The sequence below is a fragment of the Babylonia areolata genome, chromosome 16 (genome assembly GCF_041734735.1).
Source record: "Babylonia areolata isolate BAREFJ2019XMU chromosome 16, ASM4173473v1, whole genome shotgun sequence".
Classification (NCBI taxonomy): domain Eukaryota; kingdom Metazoa; phylum Mollusca; class Gastropoda; order Neogastropoda; family Buccinidae; genus Babylonia; species Babylonia areolata.
The window spans coordinates 4,941,814-4,961,229 of NC_134891.1; the positions used below are offsets into that span (position 1 = coordinate 4,941,814).

Below are 19,416 nucleotides of genomic sequence, written 5' to 3' on the forward strand. Positions count from 1 at the left end.
ATAACAATTCCCATTACATTCTGTTCATATTTCATTTGTTTTCAACTGTTGTACAAATCCGTAATTACCATATGACTTTTTTTTTTTTTTAAATCTCATCCCCTTCTAAACAATCTAAACTAGTTTCAACGAGTGAGGGTGTGAGTATAAATGAGAGAGAGAGAGAATGTGTGTGTGTGTAAGCATGTGGGGGGGGGACAGTGGGGGGGGAGGGGTTGGGGGGGGGGGGGTGTTTAGGGGGGAAGGAGTGGGAGTGTGTGTGTGAGTGAGTGTGTAAGTGTGTGCATGTGTGTGAGAGTATGCCTGTGCATGCATGCATGCGTGCGTGTCTGTGTGTGTGTGTGTGTGTAAGCATGTGGGTGGGGTGGGGGTGGGGTTAGGGGGGAAGGAGTGGGAGTGTGTGTGTGAGTGAGTGTCTAAGTGTGTGTGAGAGTATGCCTGTGCATTCATGCATGCGTGCGTGCTTGCGTGCGTGTGTGCGTGTGTGTGTCTCTCGAAGATGGGTTCTGACTATAAGCCTCACAGATAAATGAATGCAGTATATTTATCTGATATAGGATTCACTCTCACCAAGATTCAAACACACACACACACACACACACACACACACAAACAGTTGAAAAAAAAAAAAAAAAAAAAAAGACAGAAAAAGAAAAAGACTCTTTTCTTTAAGGCAGAGCTGTGGCATCTTACCTCAGCACCAGCCCTCTCTGCACCCCAGCATTAAGGATCTTGTCCCTCAAGTGCTCCACATCGCTCTGAAACACACCACACGGCACATTCCATGGCAAATGCACACCACAGAGAGAGAGAGAGTGCGTACATGCGTGCGTGCGTGTGGAGGGGGGAGGGGTGGGGGTATGGGTGTGTGTGTGTGGGGGTGTAGGGGTGTGAGTGGGGGGGGGGGGTGAGGTGTGGGGGGTGTCTGGGGGTGTGTGAGTGGGGGTGTGGGTGTGGGTGGGGGGGTGTGGGGGTGTGGGGGGGTGTGGGGGGGTGTGTGGGTGTGGGTGGGGGGGTGTGGGTGGGGGTGTGTGTGGGTGGGTGTGGGGGTGTGGGGGTGGGTGGGTGTGGGTGTGCGTGTGCATGTGGGTGTGCGTGTGGGTGGGTGGGTGGGTGGGAGGATGAGTGTGTGTGTGTGTGTGTGGTTCGATTGCTTGGTTTTTCCTCACAAACAAATTTCTGGGAGTTAAATTCTCCTCACTGTCTCCTCCCCTGCACAAACGTAGTCTGCTGTCCCTCACTGTAGGTCTTTTTTTTCCCTTTGGAATCTTGACATGCCTGTGCCCCCCCCCCCCCCCCCCTCACCCCCCAATGCACGCCCCCCACCCCCCACCCCACAAAATTAGTGACTTACAAAATACACACATACCCCTCTACCCTCTTCTGCTTTCACAGACTAACCAAATCAATAAAAAAAATTTTAAAAAACCACTCATGCTCATACACACACTTGTATTTGTATTCCTTTTTATCACAACAGATTTCTCTGTGTGAAAGTCGGGCTGCTCTCCCCAGGGAGAGCGCGTCGCTACACTACAGCGCCACCCTTTTTTTTTTTTTTTCCTGCGTGCAGTTTTTTTTTGTTTTTCCCATCCAAGTGGATTTTTCTACAGAATTTTGCCAGGAACAACCTTTAATTGCCGTGAATTCTTTTACGTGTGCTTGCGTCCAGACCACCACTCAAGGCCTAGTGGAGGGGGAGAAAATATCGGCGGCTGAGCCGTGATTCAAACCAGCGTGCTCAGATTCTCTCGCTTCCTCGGCGGATGCGTTACCTCTAGGCCATCCCTCCACATTAGCACACATACTCACAAACACGCCCGAACCCAGACAGTCTTTCCACAAACCCACACCCATGCTCAAAGAAACCGGCACAAACCTTGAGGTCGGAGATGGTGACCCTCTCCTCAAAGATGTAGGCAGCATCGGCTCCCGCCGCCAGAGCACTCAGGGTCGCCAGGTAACCGCAGTATCCCCCCATCGTCTCCACCACAAACACACGCCGCTTGGTGCCAGTGGCCGACTGCTTGATGCGGTCGCATATCTGGTACCACATACACAAACAAGAGAGGCAAGGCCTTCAAGACTCACTTGTGATACACTTAAAAAAAAAAAAATCCAAGCTTTTTATGTATTGAGTATAATTTCAAAATGTAATGTTTAAGATGAGAAAGATCAGTTTAAAGCAAGTTAACTCCCCTAGCATTACAGAGTAATTTCCCTTCTTTACTATCTGCACCAAAACGTTTGCAAAATAAATAAAACTTCCATGCTTAGCAAAAGAAGTTCCTGTTTGAACAAAAAATGATAATAATGACTGCTCTAGCTGTTGGGTCAGAATATCAGATCAAAGTGCCAAGTTTAGAGAATACAAAAAATATAAATAAATATAAATATAACAGTAAATGCAGTTTGCATATAATTAGGCTTCTTTTTTTATTTTTTTGTGCCCATCCCAGAGGTGCAATATTGTTCTAAACAAGATGACTGGAAAGAACTGAATTTTTTCCTATTTTTATGCCTAATTTGGCGTCAACTGACAATGTTAAAAGTTTACCACGGACACACAGACACACACACACACACAGACAACCGAACACCGGGTTAAAACATAGACTCACTTTGTTTACACAAGTGAGTCAAAAAGCAGTGTCTGAGCTCAGGATAAATTCTTGGCGTGAAAGCGAAGAAATCGGGAGTGAACTGATAAGTTTTTCGAAAGCAGGGACTGAAAAGCAGGGCCTGCAGACTGGATTCTGGTTGAACAAGTTAACCCTTTGAGCCCTGAGTTCCTTGAGCAATTTTAACCCTTCTGCCTGAGCTCCTGAGCCAAAATTTGCAAATAATTGGTATTTAATGTGTCACGGCAGATATATAAAAAGAGTGCCCTGAACATCACTTTACCGGTGGTAGAGAATAATGACATAATGCCTAGCCACCGGTTGAGCGGTGCGTAAACACTTGTGTCGTGTTTTGCTATTGGTTGACTTATGTTGAAATCGATCTTTTTTATCCAAAGCACATGCACAAAACACAGTGAAAAGGTGCAGCCATGTTGGTACTATGTTCGCTGATGTCAGAATATTACGGTTTTTCTGATTGGCTCTTCAATATAAGTCAACCAATAGCAAAGCACAAGTGTTTATGCACCGCTCAACTGGTGGCTAGGAATTATGTCATTTTTCTCTACCACAGATAAAGCGGTGGTCAGGGCTCAAAGGGTTAATGAAATGGGGCTTTACAACAGTGTACATCAAGTTAAAAAAAAAATTTTAAAAAAGCAGAAAACAGCAAATAAATGGAGTAACAGAGCCAAGTCAACAAGCAGACTAAAAACAAGTCAGATTCTATCCAGTTTTCCCATGATGACGTCACAACTCGAAAAACATCTGCTGTCAGTGGAGACTTCTTCTTCTTCTGCGTTCGTGGGCTGCAACTGCCACGTTCACTCATATGCACACGAGTGGGCTTTTACGTGTATGACCGTTTTTACCCCGCCATGTAGGCAGCCATACTACGTTTTCGGGGGTGTGCATGCTGGGTATGTTCTTGTTTCCATAACCCACCAAACGCTGACATGGATTACAGGATCTTTAACGTGCGTATTTGATCTTCTGCTTGCATATACACACGAAGGGGGTTCAGGCACTAGCAGAGTCTGCACATATGTTGACCTGGGAGATCGGAAAAATCTCCACCCCTTTACCCACCAGGCGCCGTCACCGTGATTCGAACCCGGGACCCTCAGATTGACAGTCCAACGCTTTAACCACTCGGCTATTGCGCCCGTCGTCAGCAGAGACAAAATGGAGGACTTTCACTTTCCAGCAGATGTGGTTTATCGGATATGTATCCCTTTCCAAGACTTTAAAATAACTTTTTTTCTTTAAACTCTGGGTGTGGCCTTATGCACTGCAGCAACTTGTAGGCCGAACAACTATGATTTTTTTTTTTAAAGCTGATGACTTTATTTTTGACAAAAACAGCTGAGAATGATTGATTAGACATGCCTTCAATCATGGGCAACTGTTATTGAGGTATCTTCATTTGTAGCCAAGTAATTAGAGAATTAAAAAAAAATATATATATATATATATAAGTAACGAGTACACACACACACAACCGATCACTCAGTGAGAGTCTGTTTTCATAATTTTTGATGCACACACAGCATGAGACTTTCCAGAACATTTTTTTTTTTTTTTTTTTTCCTAATCAGACTTCACAATTCAAGTATTCCCAATTTACTTGTGTGTAAAACTATTAAGTTTTCTGCCCTGCATGAGCTGTCTTTTGCAACAAAACAAACAGGAAATTTTCTATCTAAAATTACGTTTAAATAACATACTTATCGTGACCCAACTAGTGCAGACTCCGGCAGGGGTCTGACATTCCTGCCTGTGCAAACTACTATCCGCCTATGCAGAGAAAACGAAACTACGGCCGATAACCTCCCGGAAGTAGGTAACCTCTCCTTTGTCCCGCTGGCTAGCGCCCTCTTTTTTCCGGCAGCCATCATGACTCCTGTTCCTGTGCTCTTCATACGGCTAAGTTTTTTTTTCGTATTTTCTGCCTGTCTGTCGATTCTCTGGCGTTCTTGTTTGTTGTCAAATTATGTCTCCAACCTTTTTTTTTTGGGGGGGGGGGGGGGGGGAAGCGGGGGGAGGGTTATTAATGAATTCAGTGAGGAGTTCCTTCCCTTCGCACAGGACTCAGAAGTTCATTTGGATTTTTCTGTCAAGGGGCAGAGGGTTTTAAAAAAAACACCCTAATCTTCATTGCCATGATCATCATCATCATCAACGCCCCCCCCCCCCCACCCCCCACCCCTGCCCCCACAATCATCACCATGCTGACCACCACCATCACCAGGTGTCAGGTTCTCACAGCTTTCAGATGGCCTTAGTGGTCGGCAAGGCTCTGAGCACCATAATCTAATTTGATTCGAGGTTCTGACAGGCGCAATAGCCGAGTGGTTAGTGCGTTGGACTTTTCAATCTGCAGGGGTCCCAGATTCAAATCTCAGCAACAGTGCCTGGTGGGTGGTAAAGGGTGGAGATTTGTCCCGATCTCCCAGGTCAACATACGTGCAGACCTGCTCATGCCTGAACCCCCTTCATGCGTATATGCAAGCCGAAGATCAAACACGCCTCCTCCACTCCCAGATGAAATATGCATGTCAAACAACCTGTAGTCCATGTCAGCGTTTGGTGGGTTATGGAAACAAGAACATAAAACCAGCATGCACAGAGTATAGGCTGCCTCAATGGCGGGAGTAAAGACAGGTCATACACGTAAAAGCCCACTCATGTGCATACGAGTACACGTGGGAGTTGCAGCCCACGAACAACGAAGATGATTTAATTTGAGGTTCTCACATCGCTGATCTCATTGAGGGCAGTGTCGGCGCCCAGAGAGAAGTCGGTGCCAGGCACATTGTTGCTGATGGTGCAGGGGATGATGCAGATGGGGATGCGGAAGGCTGGATACTTGTCCCGCTCCGTCTGCATCTGGTGGGCACTGTGGAACGCCTGCAACAGGGACAGGGGTGGTAGTGGTGGTGGGGGCAGTGGGGTGAATGGGGGGGGAGTGAGGGGTAGGGGGTGTCATTTTTGTTCAACAACCATTCACTGTTCATGGATAACGTCTGCGTTGTTGGTGTGTCAAAACAACTACCAGTGGTGTCACCCTCCTCCACTCCCAGCTTCCAGACCTGCACTTTGTGTGTGTGTGTGTGTCTGTACTGTGTGTGTCTGTGTGACTGTGTATGTGTGTGTGTGTCTGTGTGTCTGTGTGTGTTTGTGTGACTCTGTGTGACTGTGTGTGTATGTGTGTGTGTGTGTGTGTGTGTGTGCGTGTGTGTGTGACTCTGAGTGTGTGACAGCGTGTTTGCATTTGTGTGCGAGTGTCACATGTATTTCACAATCATTGCCTAGCTCTGGACAGATATTTCACAATCATTGTCTAGACTTTGTGTTTCAAAACCATTACCTAGCTGTGGACAAGTGTTTCACAACCAATACCTTAGCTGTGAAAAGTGGCTCACAACCACTGCCTAGCAATGGAAAGTGTCTCACAATCAATGCCTAGACATGGAAAGTGGGTCACAATCAATGCCTAGCTATGGAAAGTGTTTCACAACCACTGCCTAGCTATGGAAAATGTTTCACAGAAAGTGTTTCACAACCACTGCCTAGCTACTGAAAGTGTTTCACAATCAATTTTTCCTATTTTTATGCCTAATTTGATGTCAACTGACAAAGTATTTGCAGAGAAAATGTCAATGTTAAAGCTTACCACACACACACACACACACACACACACACACACACAGACAACCGAACACCGGGTTAAAACATAGACTCACTTTGTTTACACAAGTGAGTCAAAAATCACAATTCACCTCAAATCCTCCTACGATCAGCAAGCCATCAATACGGTACTCATGAAGTCTCTCCGCAATTCGACCCAGTCCAACTTCTGATGCCAGCTCCCTGTAGACACACACACACACACATACACACACACACACACACACACACACACACACACATGCACACACGCATGCACACACACACACACACACGCATGCATGCACACACACACACACGCACGCACACACACACACACACACACACATTTCAATTGCCTGCAAAAGTTGTTTCTTTTTCAATAATCTGAGAAAAACTTATATATCCAACACAGCAATTCCCACTCTACAAAATGAAAAAGAATAAAGAATTTCAAAAATAAGTAATAATAAATAAATAAATAAATAAAAACAATTCTTGACTTCTAAACACACACCATGTGGCAATGGACACCAAGAGAATCTATCACGAAGGATGATTGTGAAACCACCTTTTTGAGTTTGTTTTATCTGACAACCCCAAAACATTCATCTTCAGACTAGACTGTCCCCAGGAGGTTGGCACCTTCTGCTCAATCTGTCATCCAAAGATTAACTCACTCAGTACGGCCAGTCCTCTCTTCTCTTCTACACAGACCCCTCGGATGTCCAGTGGGTGTCTGAATGACCCAACCTTTAGCTTCCGTCGTCAGAATTGTGGTATTCTTTGTCAACATTCACCTCTTCAGTATAAGAGCCTTCCACTTGCAATATTTTGATGATGGTAATTGGGGTGAAACGCTGTTAACGTCGTCTCTTTCGCCGTTCGTATGGAGAGAGTTAAGGCCAGACACTACAGTCAGAAAACGACTTTTTTCCTCTCCAACTGTATCTCTTTTTTTGTTTTGTTTTGGGGTTGTTTTTGGGGGTTTTTTGTCTACTGGGTGTATCATCACTTGTGGATCACAAAAAAAGTTTTATCTTAGATTTCTGTGAATACCTGTTGCTATGGAAACATATCAAAATGACCGCCAAACAATGTATCAAAGAAATCAGGTTTGTGATCCATGTGGTGCATGCAAACATTTTTTGTTATGTGGACTTGATACACAACAACATTATCTTCATTTTCACATGAGATTGTGTTGATTCTTCGATTATTCTATTTTTTATGAATTTTTGAAATTCTGGGTACTGCGAAATCCTCAAATTTTACAATGGATAAAAAGATTGGAACCGCTATGAATTGAAACCCAGAGAATATTTCCATACATACTCATAACAAAACTTCAAAAACATGTTATAAAACAATCATTGCAAAATCTCATGGATGTAGGTTTACTCATCATTGAGCAAGTCCAAGGTATGTTGTCAAGGCCAGAAACCTGATGACTTGCAATGAAACTGAACAAAATAAACACTTCTGTGATTCAGCAAGCAATCTTAATTGGCAATTTTTCTTTTTTTTCTTTTTTTATTGTTAAAGACATCTTTACAGTGGAAAAACTTACGCATATGACAAGATATGCTCAAGAATCAAAATCCATCAAAAATCCAAATCATCAAAAATTGTCATTTTGGTCTCTTGAACCAGCACGCTCAGATTCTCTCGCTCCCTAGGCCATCGCTCCACAGGGTTTGCCGGCAAAGCCCCCCCACCACTTGGCGAAAACGAAATTAGTGATTTTTTTTTTCATCTGCTCTTCCACTGAAAATAGCGGGATCCACTGTGAGTTCCCCAGCCTGGGGGGGGGGAACGAGAGAAGCCAAGAGAGCAAGTTTCTAGATAACAGCTTCCAGGAGGTGCAGAAGCTGTTGACACTGACAGACAGTGACCCCCTTGGCATCCCCGCAGGGGGAGAGCACCACCACTTACTTTTTGGTGCCCAGCAAGGACCCGCCCTGGCCCACCCAGCCCTGCACGTCCGTCCACAGCATGGGTTTCACCTGCACACACACACACACACACACACACAGATACACATGCACACACACACACACACAGATACACATGCACAGATACACATGCACACACACACACACACACAGATACACATGCACACACACATGCACACATACACATGCACACATATAAACGCACACATACACATGCACACACACACAGATACACACACACACACACACACAGATACACACACACACACACACACACACACACACACATGCACACACACACAACAGATACACACACACACACACACACACACACACACAGATACACATGCACACACATACATGCACACACACACACATACACATGCACACACACATGCACATACACACATACATACTTACACACACACACACACACACACACACACACACACACATATGTACACACACATACATGCACACACACACACACAGAGATACACATGCACACACATACATGCACACACATACACATACACATGCACACATACATGCACACACATACACATACACATGCACACACACATGCACACACACACATACATAATTACACACACAAACACACACACACACATGCATGCACACACACACACACATACACACACAAACACACACATACATACACACACACACATATGTACATACACATACGTACACACACACACACACACACACACACAAAAACACAAACACACGCACACACACACACATTCGCATACAATCATTCACCTCACTCGTATCAATAGTTCCTCCATCATTAACACTGCTGTCATCATTTTCATCATCACCCTCATCACCCTCATCATCATCATCATCATCATCATGTCCTGTCACTGTCATCTTCATCAAAGTTTGCACTGCGCACAAGTACGGCATGGAAAGCCAAACTGTCACATGACACTGCAAGGCTGTCCCTTTCATCGTCATCACTGCTGTCATCACTTTCATCATTCATCAAGTCATACCACTGCCATTTTCATCACACTCTGAAACTGAGCAGTAAGTAACTGGGGGCACAGACCAGCTTGGTCCATCATTGGCAAGTGGGAAGCCCATGTGGAGCCCAACTCACACCGTTTTTTAATATCATAATTATTATTTATTTATTTATGTATGTACGCTTATCTATATATTTTTTTTTGTTTGTTTGGTTTTTTTTTTGGTTCTCAAGGCCTGACTAAGCGCGTTGGGTTACGCTGCTGGTCAGGCATCTGCTTGGCAGATGTGGTGTAGCGTATATGGATTTGTCCGAACACTGTGACGCCTCCTTGAGCTACTGAAACTGAAACTGAAACTCACACCACAAAGCATCACTATCAGTTTCAGTTTCTTCAGGTGGTGTCAATCCCCTCACCTCACCTCAGGCCTATAACTACAGAACAGTCGTTGGGGGGGAAACCTGAGGACAGCAGACGCAACCTCCCTTCTCCATCTTTCCCTGTCAGCAGCCGCTGGCAGCAGCTCCCGTGTGTGGAGTCCGGTCCATTCTTTGATGTTCTCATGCCAGTTCTTCCGCTGTCTTCCTCTTCTTCTTCTCCCGCCCTCGATGGTGCCTTGCATGATTGTTTTGGACAGACTGGTGTGTCGAGTGCTGTACCCAAACCATATCAGCTTGCGTCTCTTCACAGTTGAAAGGAGAGGTTCCTGAGGTCCAGCATGGTTCTTAATTCTGCTCCGTACATATTCATTGGTCCTTTGCTCGATCCAGGAAATTTGAAGGAGTTTCCTCAGGCGTTTGTTCTCGAAGGCCTGGATCTTCCTTTCAGTTTCAGCCGTCAGTGTCCATGCCTCTCAACCATACAGTACAATGGAGACCACCAGGGCTTTGTAGAGGTGTCAATGTGGACGGACAAATCCATATACTCCACACCACATCTGCTAGGCAGATACCTGACCAGCAGCGTAACCCAACGCGCTTAGTCAGGCCTTGAGCGCATGCTTATATATTTTTGTACCTATCAGAGTGGGTTTTTCTTTTTACTTTTATTTTGCCAGATGACAACACTCCCATTGCCATGGGTTCTTTTTCAGTGCACCAAGTACATCCTGCACACAGGACCTCGGTTTATTGTCTCATCCGAAAGGACTAGACGCTCTGTTTGATTTTCCAGTCAAACTTGGGAGAAAGGGCGAGAGCGGGATTCGAACCCACACCCCCCACGGACTCTCTGTGCTGGCAGCTCAGCGTCTTAACCATTCTGCCACCTTCCTCACTATGATCCAACTACTTCTTCTTCTTCTTCTTCTTCGTTTGTGGGCTGCAACTCCCAAGTTCACTCGCATGTACGTGAGTGGGCTTTAACGTGTATGACCGTTTTTACCCCGCCATGTACGCAGCCATACTCCGTTTTCAGGAGTGTGCATGCTGGGTATGTTCTCGTTTCCATAACCCACACTGACATGGATTACAGGATTTTTAACGTGCGTATTTGATCTGCTTGCATATACACATGAAGGGGGTTCAGGCACTAGCAGGTCTGCACATATGTTGACCTGGGGAGATCGGAAAAATCTCCATCCCTTACCCATCACGCGCCGTTACCGAGATTCGAACCCGGGACCCTCAGATTGAAAGTCCAACCCTGTAACCACTCCGCGATTGTGCCTGTCTATCATCAAACAAAAGCTGAAATATAAAGCTGCTGTGTAATACTTTATCCTGCCAGTCACCACATGTTAAACCGTGTTGTGCTACATGTATGCAGCATTCTGCATACCATCGAGTCAGTATTAATTCTTCTTCTTCTTCTTCTTCTTCTGCGTTCATGGGCTGCAACTCCCACGTTCACTCGCATGTACACGAGTGGGCTTTCACGTGTATGACCGTTTTTACCCCGCCATGTAGGCAGCCATACTCCGCTTTCGGGGGTGTGCATGCTGGGTATGTTCTTGTTTCCATAACCCACCGAACGCTGACATGGATTACAGGATCTTTAACGTGCGTATTTGATCTTCTGCTTGCATATACACACGAAGGGGGTTCAGGCACTAGCAGGTCTGCACATATGTTGACCTGGGAGATCGTAAAAATCTCCACCCTTTACCCACCAGGCGCCGTCACCGTGATTCGAACCCGGGACCCTCAGACTGAAAGTCCAACGCTTTAACCACTCGGCTATTGCGCCCGTCAGTGTTAATTCAAAAATGGCCCAGCTGTTTGAGCAGCTCATGTCATACAGGTCTACACACATCATCTTTGAATGGATCAGTATCACGAGCAATGAAAACAGTATTTGTATAGTACTGTGCTGCATAGAAAAACTTTGTAATGTCATATCGTATCATCACCTCTTGTATTTTTCCATGTGTTGTATCATATCGAATTGTTTTGTATTATTAAACATTTTGTGTTATATCGTACACTGCGTAGCACTGACAACATTTTGTGCTATACTGTAACACTGTGTAGTATTTACAATGATCTGACAAGAGTTTTACTGTACAAGTGCACGCATACTCACATGCACTCGTACACATTCCTAAGACTCCTGACATTTTACATCACAGACAAACACACACACACACACACACACACACACACACGCAGGCCTGCAAAAATGGAATAAACCATTATTGTTATTGTTAATGTTATTGCCACACACACACACACACACACACACACACACACACACACACACACAAACGCCAACCCACGTTTCCTGTGACCAGGCCATCAAAGCTGTCATGGATTCCAAGGACCCGGAAGCCCTGGGTCAACCCCAGACGGACAAAGGCGCGCACCGCCGCATTCATTCCACAGGCTGGAGACCCCATGTTCATGATCGCCAAATTGCGGTGCGGCTGCAAAAAAAAAAAAAAAAAAAAAAAACCATGACCTTCAAGACTCACTTTGTGGCAAATTAAGTCCCCTAGCATTAATTACTGAGTAATTTCCCTTTTTTTTACTATCTGCACCAAAAACGTTTGCAAACTAAATAAAACTTCCATGCTTAGCAAAACAAGTTCCTGTTTCAACAAAAATGATAATAATGACTCATTGACTGCTCTTGTTGTTGTGTCAGAATATCAGATCAAAGTGCCAAGTTTAGAGAATACAAAAAATATAACAGTAAATGCAGTTTGCATATAATTAGGCTTCTTTTTTTTTTTCTTTTTTCTTTTTTTTTTGTGCCCATCCCAGAGGTGCAATATTGTTTTAAACAAGATGACTGGAAAGAACTTAATTTCTTCCTATTTTTATACCTAATTTGATGTCAACTGACAAAGCAGAGAAAATGTCAATGTTAAAGTTTACCACGGACACACAGACACAGACACAGACACACACATACACACACACACACAGACAACCGAACACCAGGTTAAAACATAGACTCACTTTGTTTACACAAGTGAGTCAAAAAAGTACAAATAAATCGATTGACCATTCAGTCAGTCAAGCGATCAAGCGATTTACCACCACACACGTACCTAAACACCAGATTCAGTCTTAAATTTGTACATCTTATTGTAAAGCGAGGTGAGCCCCATTTGGAATGGGGATACTGCTCTATATCACTTTTTTTTTTTTTTTTTTTTGGTGCTCATTTTCGCTTCTTTAGCTTTATTCCCTCTTTAGGGCGAGGGCTGGATGTAAAAAAAGCATGTTACTTGCTTATCTATTACCCTCGATAACAAAGATTTGTCTTGTCTTGTCTTGTCTTATAAGCCTGCATACAATTATCATTATTATTAAAAAAAATTTAAAAATTGTGGAAAAATACTCCTCCTGGCTGTTTCCCAAATTCTGCAGCTTACAAAATATGCCACACGCACTTGTGTGGGCCCATGCTTGTTCATGTACTGTGTACTTGAAGTTGATGCGTGTATAACTTTTTTTTACTGAAAATGCCCCAAACTCCCACGCTGGCAGACGTAAGCATCAATCTGCATTATCATAACTGTCATTTTCATTATCATTATTATTAACATCCCCAGTGACTTGAGATGTTTTGACACACAGCAATGCTCATGCTTGTTGAAATAACACGACACCACCACCCCCACCCACCCATACCACTGTCAAACCCTCCCTCTTCCCCCCTCCTCTCATGTTCACCAAATCCCAATTCCACTAAAAGACATCTTCCGAAACAGCATGATTTTTTTTTTTTTTTTCACTCTTTTTTTTCTTCATCTTTTTAATAAAGCACACATCATCTGTGCATTTGCATACGTAAATGTAAATACAGCAAAAATTGCATAAAACAACGCAGCTTTACATCTATATTAACATTGTATACTCACACACAAAAAAAATTATTTATTCATATGCCACAAATGAAGGTTTAGAAAAAGAATAACCAACACCCGATTCTGCTCACAGTATGGGTCTGCTCTTGTTTGGGTTGTCAGTATAGACTGTGATGATGTGTGGTGTTTAGGGATGTGTGTGTGTGTGTGTGTGTGTGTGTGTGTGTGTGTGTGCGTGCGTGCGTGTGTCTGTGGGTGTGATCATTTTCTATTACAATAACATATATATTAAAATTGCCTTATAAAGAATTTCACACTCACAGTGTGTAAAACTTAACCTCAACGTTACATTACCACTAATCAGTGTTTAGCAAACATGTTAAAAAAAAAAAAGGCGTTAGCTTCAGAATTAGTTCCACCCATAGCCAACAGCCAAAACACCCAGCACACACCCCCACAGCACACACACACACACACACCCACACCCACACAAAGGCAGGGGGTTAGTTAAGCAAAGTGACCCAGCTGTCAATGTCACTGAACCTAATCCGAGTCTTAAACACCGTTATCAAAATTCAGCAACTGCAAAAACAATCATTAGGAACACACTAATATGTACCACAATGGACAGCAAATGATCGTGGAGGCTGGTGATCTTCTGTTTTTCTTTTTTTTTTTTTCTTTTTTTTCTTTTTTTCTTTTCTTAAATCTCTTCTTTGGGATTAAGGGGGGTCAGGGGCTGTTCTTCTTCTTCTTCTTCTGGGTTCACTCGTATGTACACGAGTGGGCTTTTACGTGTATGACCGTTTTTACCCCGCCATGTAGGCAGCCATACTCCGTTTTCGGGGGTGTGCATGCTGGGTATGTTCTTGTTTCCATAACCCACCGAACGCTGACATGGATCACAGGATCTTTAACGAGCGTATTTGATCTTCTGCTTGCGTATACACACGAAGGGGGTTCAAGCACTAGCAGGTCTGCACATATGTTGACCTGGGAGATCGGAAAAATCTCCACCCTTTACCCACCAGGCGCCCTTAACCGTGATTCGAACCCGGGACCCTCAGATTGAAAGTCCAACGCTTTAACCATTCGGCTATTGCGCCCGTCAGGGGCTGTTCAAATTGTGAAGAAAACATTCATCCAAACCATTTTTTTTTCTCCCTTAAACAAACAAGAAAACGAAACCAACAACAATGCTGACACCATTAATTCTCTTTGCAGAAGATCATAAAGAAATGAAACCTTTTTTTTTTTTTTTTTTAATCTTTTTTACTCTGGCCAATATTTTTATTTTCAATCAACTAAAACATTTCTTTGAAATCTATTTCAAGTTAACTATCTATAGCTATGTTAAAAAAAAAAGAAACTGTCAAACCTATGATAATGTTAATCTTCTGCACAAATATATAAAAAAAAAATATATAAAAAAAATCAACCAGCAAATCTATCCATTAATATAGAATATAGGAGACCAGGAAAAGCACACACAAAAAATGAAACGCACTCAAACAGAAGATTTTTTTAATTTCATTCTAACGACGGAGGGCAATCAGTTACCACAGTTTTAAACGGTACACCTGACCCTCAGCACAATCACACTGTAACAGAGAGTGGCACACATGACACATCCACAGACCACATGAAACCTGAACTATTTCTAAACAGCTTTATGCTGAAAAACCCTGATGAGGGCCAACAAGGACAGTGTGCTCTACAATAAATTATCAGACAGAAATCTACAAATGCAAAACCTTGATGATTATATATATATATATATATATATATATATATATATATATATATATATGTAAATTACTTTGCATGCATATGTGCAAGTTCATATAATATACATATACAAACATACATATATATATATATATATATACACTGCTTTACCAATGCGTACAGAAAAGAAAACCACATCAGTATTGCAAATTAGGAAGGAAATTTAAACCAAAAAAGAAAATGATTAATGCGTGTGAAAGCAGATACCTGCGTGACAAAAATGGCATTACTGGTACCACTGTAATCCCTTTCAAAATATAGCACTCAACAATGACAACCATGAAGATGAACACACTACGCACAAAAATGATATATACAGCTCTAGAGACACAGGCCACTATGTGCATATTCGTCATAACGTGCATGTGAACTAGTTTCAATTCCAGAGAAATGACTGACCTGACCTAAAAACATGCATTACACAATCAGAGGGTGAACATGATTTTTGTGATACAAAAGCAGAGGTTACAAAAAATAATGGAAACAGAAACATTTACCTTACTAGATATTAATTTACAGAATGCGTCCTATTCAGAGACAATGTAATATATATACATATATATATATATATATATATAATAATCATGCTTGCTGACTTGGTTGCTTATGGTTCTCTCTCTGTAGTTTATTGATACCATGCTTGTGCCAGTGTGTGTGTGTGTGTGTGTGTGTGTGTGTGTGCATGTCTGTGTCTTATCATCACCATGCTTATGCCTTTATGTAGTACTGTGTACGCTTGTTATGACTATAAGTAGCACTGTGAAGGGCACGCAATGAAATACATAATGTAGTACTGTGAAGTGCAGACCCTGTTTCAGGGAGGGGACTGGATGAAAAAAAAAAAAAAGTTCACTAGTACTTATCTATTTTCCTCAACAACAAAAAAAAGAATTTTGTCTTGTCTTGTCTCTCTCTCTCTCTCTCTCTCACACAGAGAGACACAGACACAGACACACTCACAGACTCACACACACACACACACACACACACACACACACACACACACACAATGTCCTCTCCATTCCCTATCATGTCTTACGTAGCAAAAAAAAAAAAAAAAAGTTTTTAATGTTGGCAGAGAATCTCTCTCTCTCTCTCTCTCTCTCTCTCTCTCTCTCTCTCTCTCCAAGGCCAATGGTGTACCCACAGATTAGCTATGAGGCCCCCACAAAAAGGCCAAGAAAGATGCGAGATGACCTGTACATCAACTCACCACAACACACATGCCACAACTTCAGCCGACAATATTACCCATCACCTCACCTCTGCTCAGCCTCGATATCTCAACAGCAACTTTCTCCACCTCCCCACCATTAAAACAGCATTATCAACAAATAACAAATGTTAGTATGCTGACAAAAAAAAAACAAAAGCAATTATGAATAATATACCCATCCCCAAGCACAATATCATACAAATCAAAGCTGCCTGCAATTTCACAAAGTCGTATGAAACGCACTGAACTCATTTCATTGACGGGAGAGAGAGAGAGAGAGAGACAGAAACAGACAGAGAGAAAGAGAGAGAGACACAGAGAGACACAGAGAGAGAGAGAGAGACTAGAGGACAGGGGTGAACTATTCTGTCTTGTCGGAAAGGTCTGTGCTTGAGGTCTTATTTTCCTTCTCATTTCCAAATTGTGTACATCATGTGGCAGACCAAATTCCACCGTCTCTGTGGTACCAACATGATGAACATATCTATCTATTTCTGTTTCCAAAACAAACTGTGATTTTCTTAGGATCATACGACCGGCATAACAAAAGCAAATATTTTTCAAAGAGACTTAAAAAGAAAACTTGTCCCCTCCCAAGGCTTTGTGGAATAAAGGAACATTCAACCTTTTGAAGAAAGATGACAACTGAAAGAAACAAGAACAGGACTATCCAAAGCGCACAACATCGTTCATGCAATTTCACAAAGACTTTTTTTCAAAACTGCATTCAAAAGACTTCGACTGATAGCCTATACAACAAGACAAGGCCAGCATACCAAACATCAACAAAAGCGTCATGTCACCCTGAACTGTACAGGCAGAGACTGAGAGAACAAAAACAACACTGACTGAGAGAAAAAAAAAACACTGAATACAACAGTGAAAACTTAACACTGAGAACAATGTTGAAAACTGAACACTGAGCACAAACACAATGCTGGAGACTAAACACTGAACACAAACACAATGCTGGAAACTAAACACTGAACACAAACACAATGCTGGAAACTAAACACTGAACACAAACACAATGCTGGAAACTAAACACTGAACACAAAACACAAACACTGAACACAAACACAATGCTGGAGACTAAACACTGAACACAAAACACAAACACTGAACACAAACACAATGCTGGAGACTAAACACTGAACACAAACACAATGCTGGAGACTAAACACTGAACACAAACACAATGCTGGAGACTAAACACTGAACACAAACACAATGCTGGAGACTAAACACTGAACACAAACACAATGCTGAAAACTGAACACTGAACACAAACACAATGCTGGAGACTAAACACTGAGCACAAACACAATGCTGGAAACTGAACACTGAACACAAACACAATGCTGGAGACTAAACACTGAACACAAACACAATGCTGGAGACTAAACACTGAACACAAACACAATGCTGGAGACTAAACACTCAACACAATCACAATGCTGGAGACTAAACACTGAACACAAACACAATGCTGGAGACTAAACACTGAACACAAACACAATGCTGGAGACTAAACACTGAACACAAACACAATGCTGGAAACTAAACACTGAACACAAACACAATGCTGGAGACTAAACACTGAACACAAACACAATGCTGAAAACTAAACACTGAACACAAACACAATGCTGGAAACTAAACACTGAACACAAACACAATGCTGGAAACTAAACACTGAGCACAAACACAAACACTGAACACAAACACAATGCTGAAAACTAAACACTGAGCACAAACACAATGCTGGAGACTGAACACTGAGCACAAACACAATGCTGGAGACTAAACACTGAACACAAACACAATGCTGGAGACTAAACACTGAACACAAACACAATGCTGGAGACTAAACACTGAGCACAAACACAATGCTGGAGACTAAACACTGAACACAAACACAATGCTGGAGACTAAACACTGAACACAATCACAATGCTGGAAACTGAACACTGAACACAATCACAATGCTGAAAACTGAACACTGAACACAAACACAATGCTGGAGACTAAACACTGAGCACAAACGCTGAGAACCTCAACTTACAATGCCATCGGTAAATGGGTACCCTCTGATATCCTGCAAGAGTTGGGTAAATTACACCCACAGTTAGTCAGTCACTTTCAACACTAAGAACAAAACAAAACAATACCAAACCAAACACTGTGTGCTTTTTTTTTCTTTTTTTTTAAACAAACAATGCAATTTGTCAGATAGTGCCTGAGACAAAAACACACAAAATCAATCACAGGAATTCTTCCTTAATATCATGGAAACCAAAAAAGTTAGAACACACCCTGGATTATCATGTGAATGTATCGTACGTGTGTATTATCATGATAGTCGGCCGCAACCGACTGACCCCCAGAACAGCAGAGGAGGCAACCGTTGTGCCCAACTATCTGGGCTTACAATCTGATTATAGCGGAGAGTGTCTTGCCCAGGTTATGCATCCCCACTCTCTCGGCCATGAGAGTTTTAAGACAGTATGCCTTGGGAATGGTCCCCAAAAGGCCGACTAGCCCCCAAAACAACAGCACTAAGGGCCAGTGCAATCTTGCCTCCTAGATTAACAAATAGTAAAGAGTGGTAACTCTCTCCAATACACAAGGTACACAACTTCAAGTCAGTGATGCTTACGCTACCGATTCAGCTAGCACACAGGTAAATAAAAGGTACATTGGAACAAACCCAGACACTTCCTCTAAAAGGAAGCGCCGGGCCTGTCCTTATACCAATCATCTGACATGTGTACACAGCAGCAAAGACAGAAGAAATGTGCAAACACAAATTAGCTTTTATTCAAGACTGGCGTAGCCTCTTTAATCCTGAATAAGCCACACAGAACACATGGACAATACAGAACATATACAAGGTTGCCTCGGTAGTTTATCCACT

At 42.7% G+C, this 19,416-nt stretch overlaps 1 protein-coding gene across 2 annotated transcripts in view; it reads right to left on the minus strand.

The window, feature by feature from the left end:
• The window catches only part of LOC143291084 (ATP-dependent 6-phosphofructokinase-like), a 77,887-nt gene that overhangs the window by 15,597 nt on the left and 42,874 nt on the right, over nucleotides 1-19,416 (minus strand). The window contains exons 12-18 of one of the 2 annotated variants that reach the window (XM_076600694.1): nucleotides 18,565-18,597; nucleotides 11,957-12,103; nucleotides 8,226-8,296; nucleotides 6,404-6,494; nucleotides 5,379-5,531; nucleotides 1,880-2,044; nucleotides 694-758 (exon numbers count right to left, since the gene is read on the minus strand). In XM_076600694.1, coding sequence (XP_076456809.1) covers nucleotides 694-758; nucleotides 1,880-2,044; nucleotides 5,379-5,531; nucleotides 6,404-6,494; nucleotides 8,226-8,296; nucleotides 11,957-12,103; nucleotides 18,565-18,597 — 725 coding nt within the window. The remainder of the gene's footprint in view (nucleotides 1-693; nucleotides 759-1,879; nucleotides 2,045-5,378; nucleotides 5,532-6,403; nucleotides 6,495-8,225; nucleotides 8,297-11,956; nucleotides 12,104-18,564; nucleotides 18,598-19,416) is intronic. The other variant, XM_076600695.1, reaches the window with a different exon arrangement.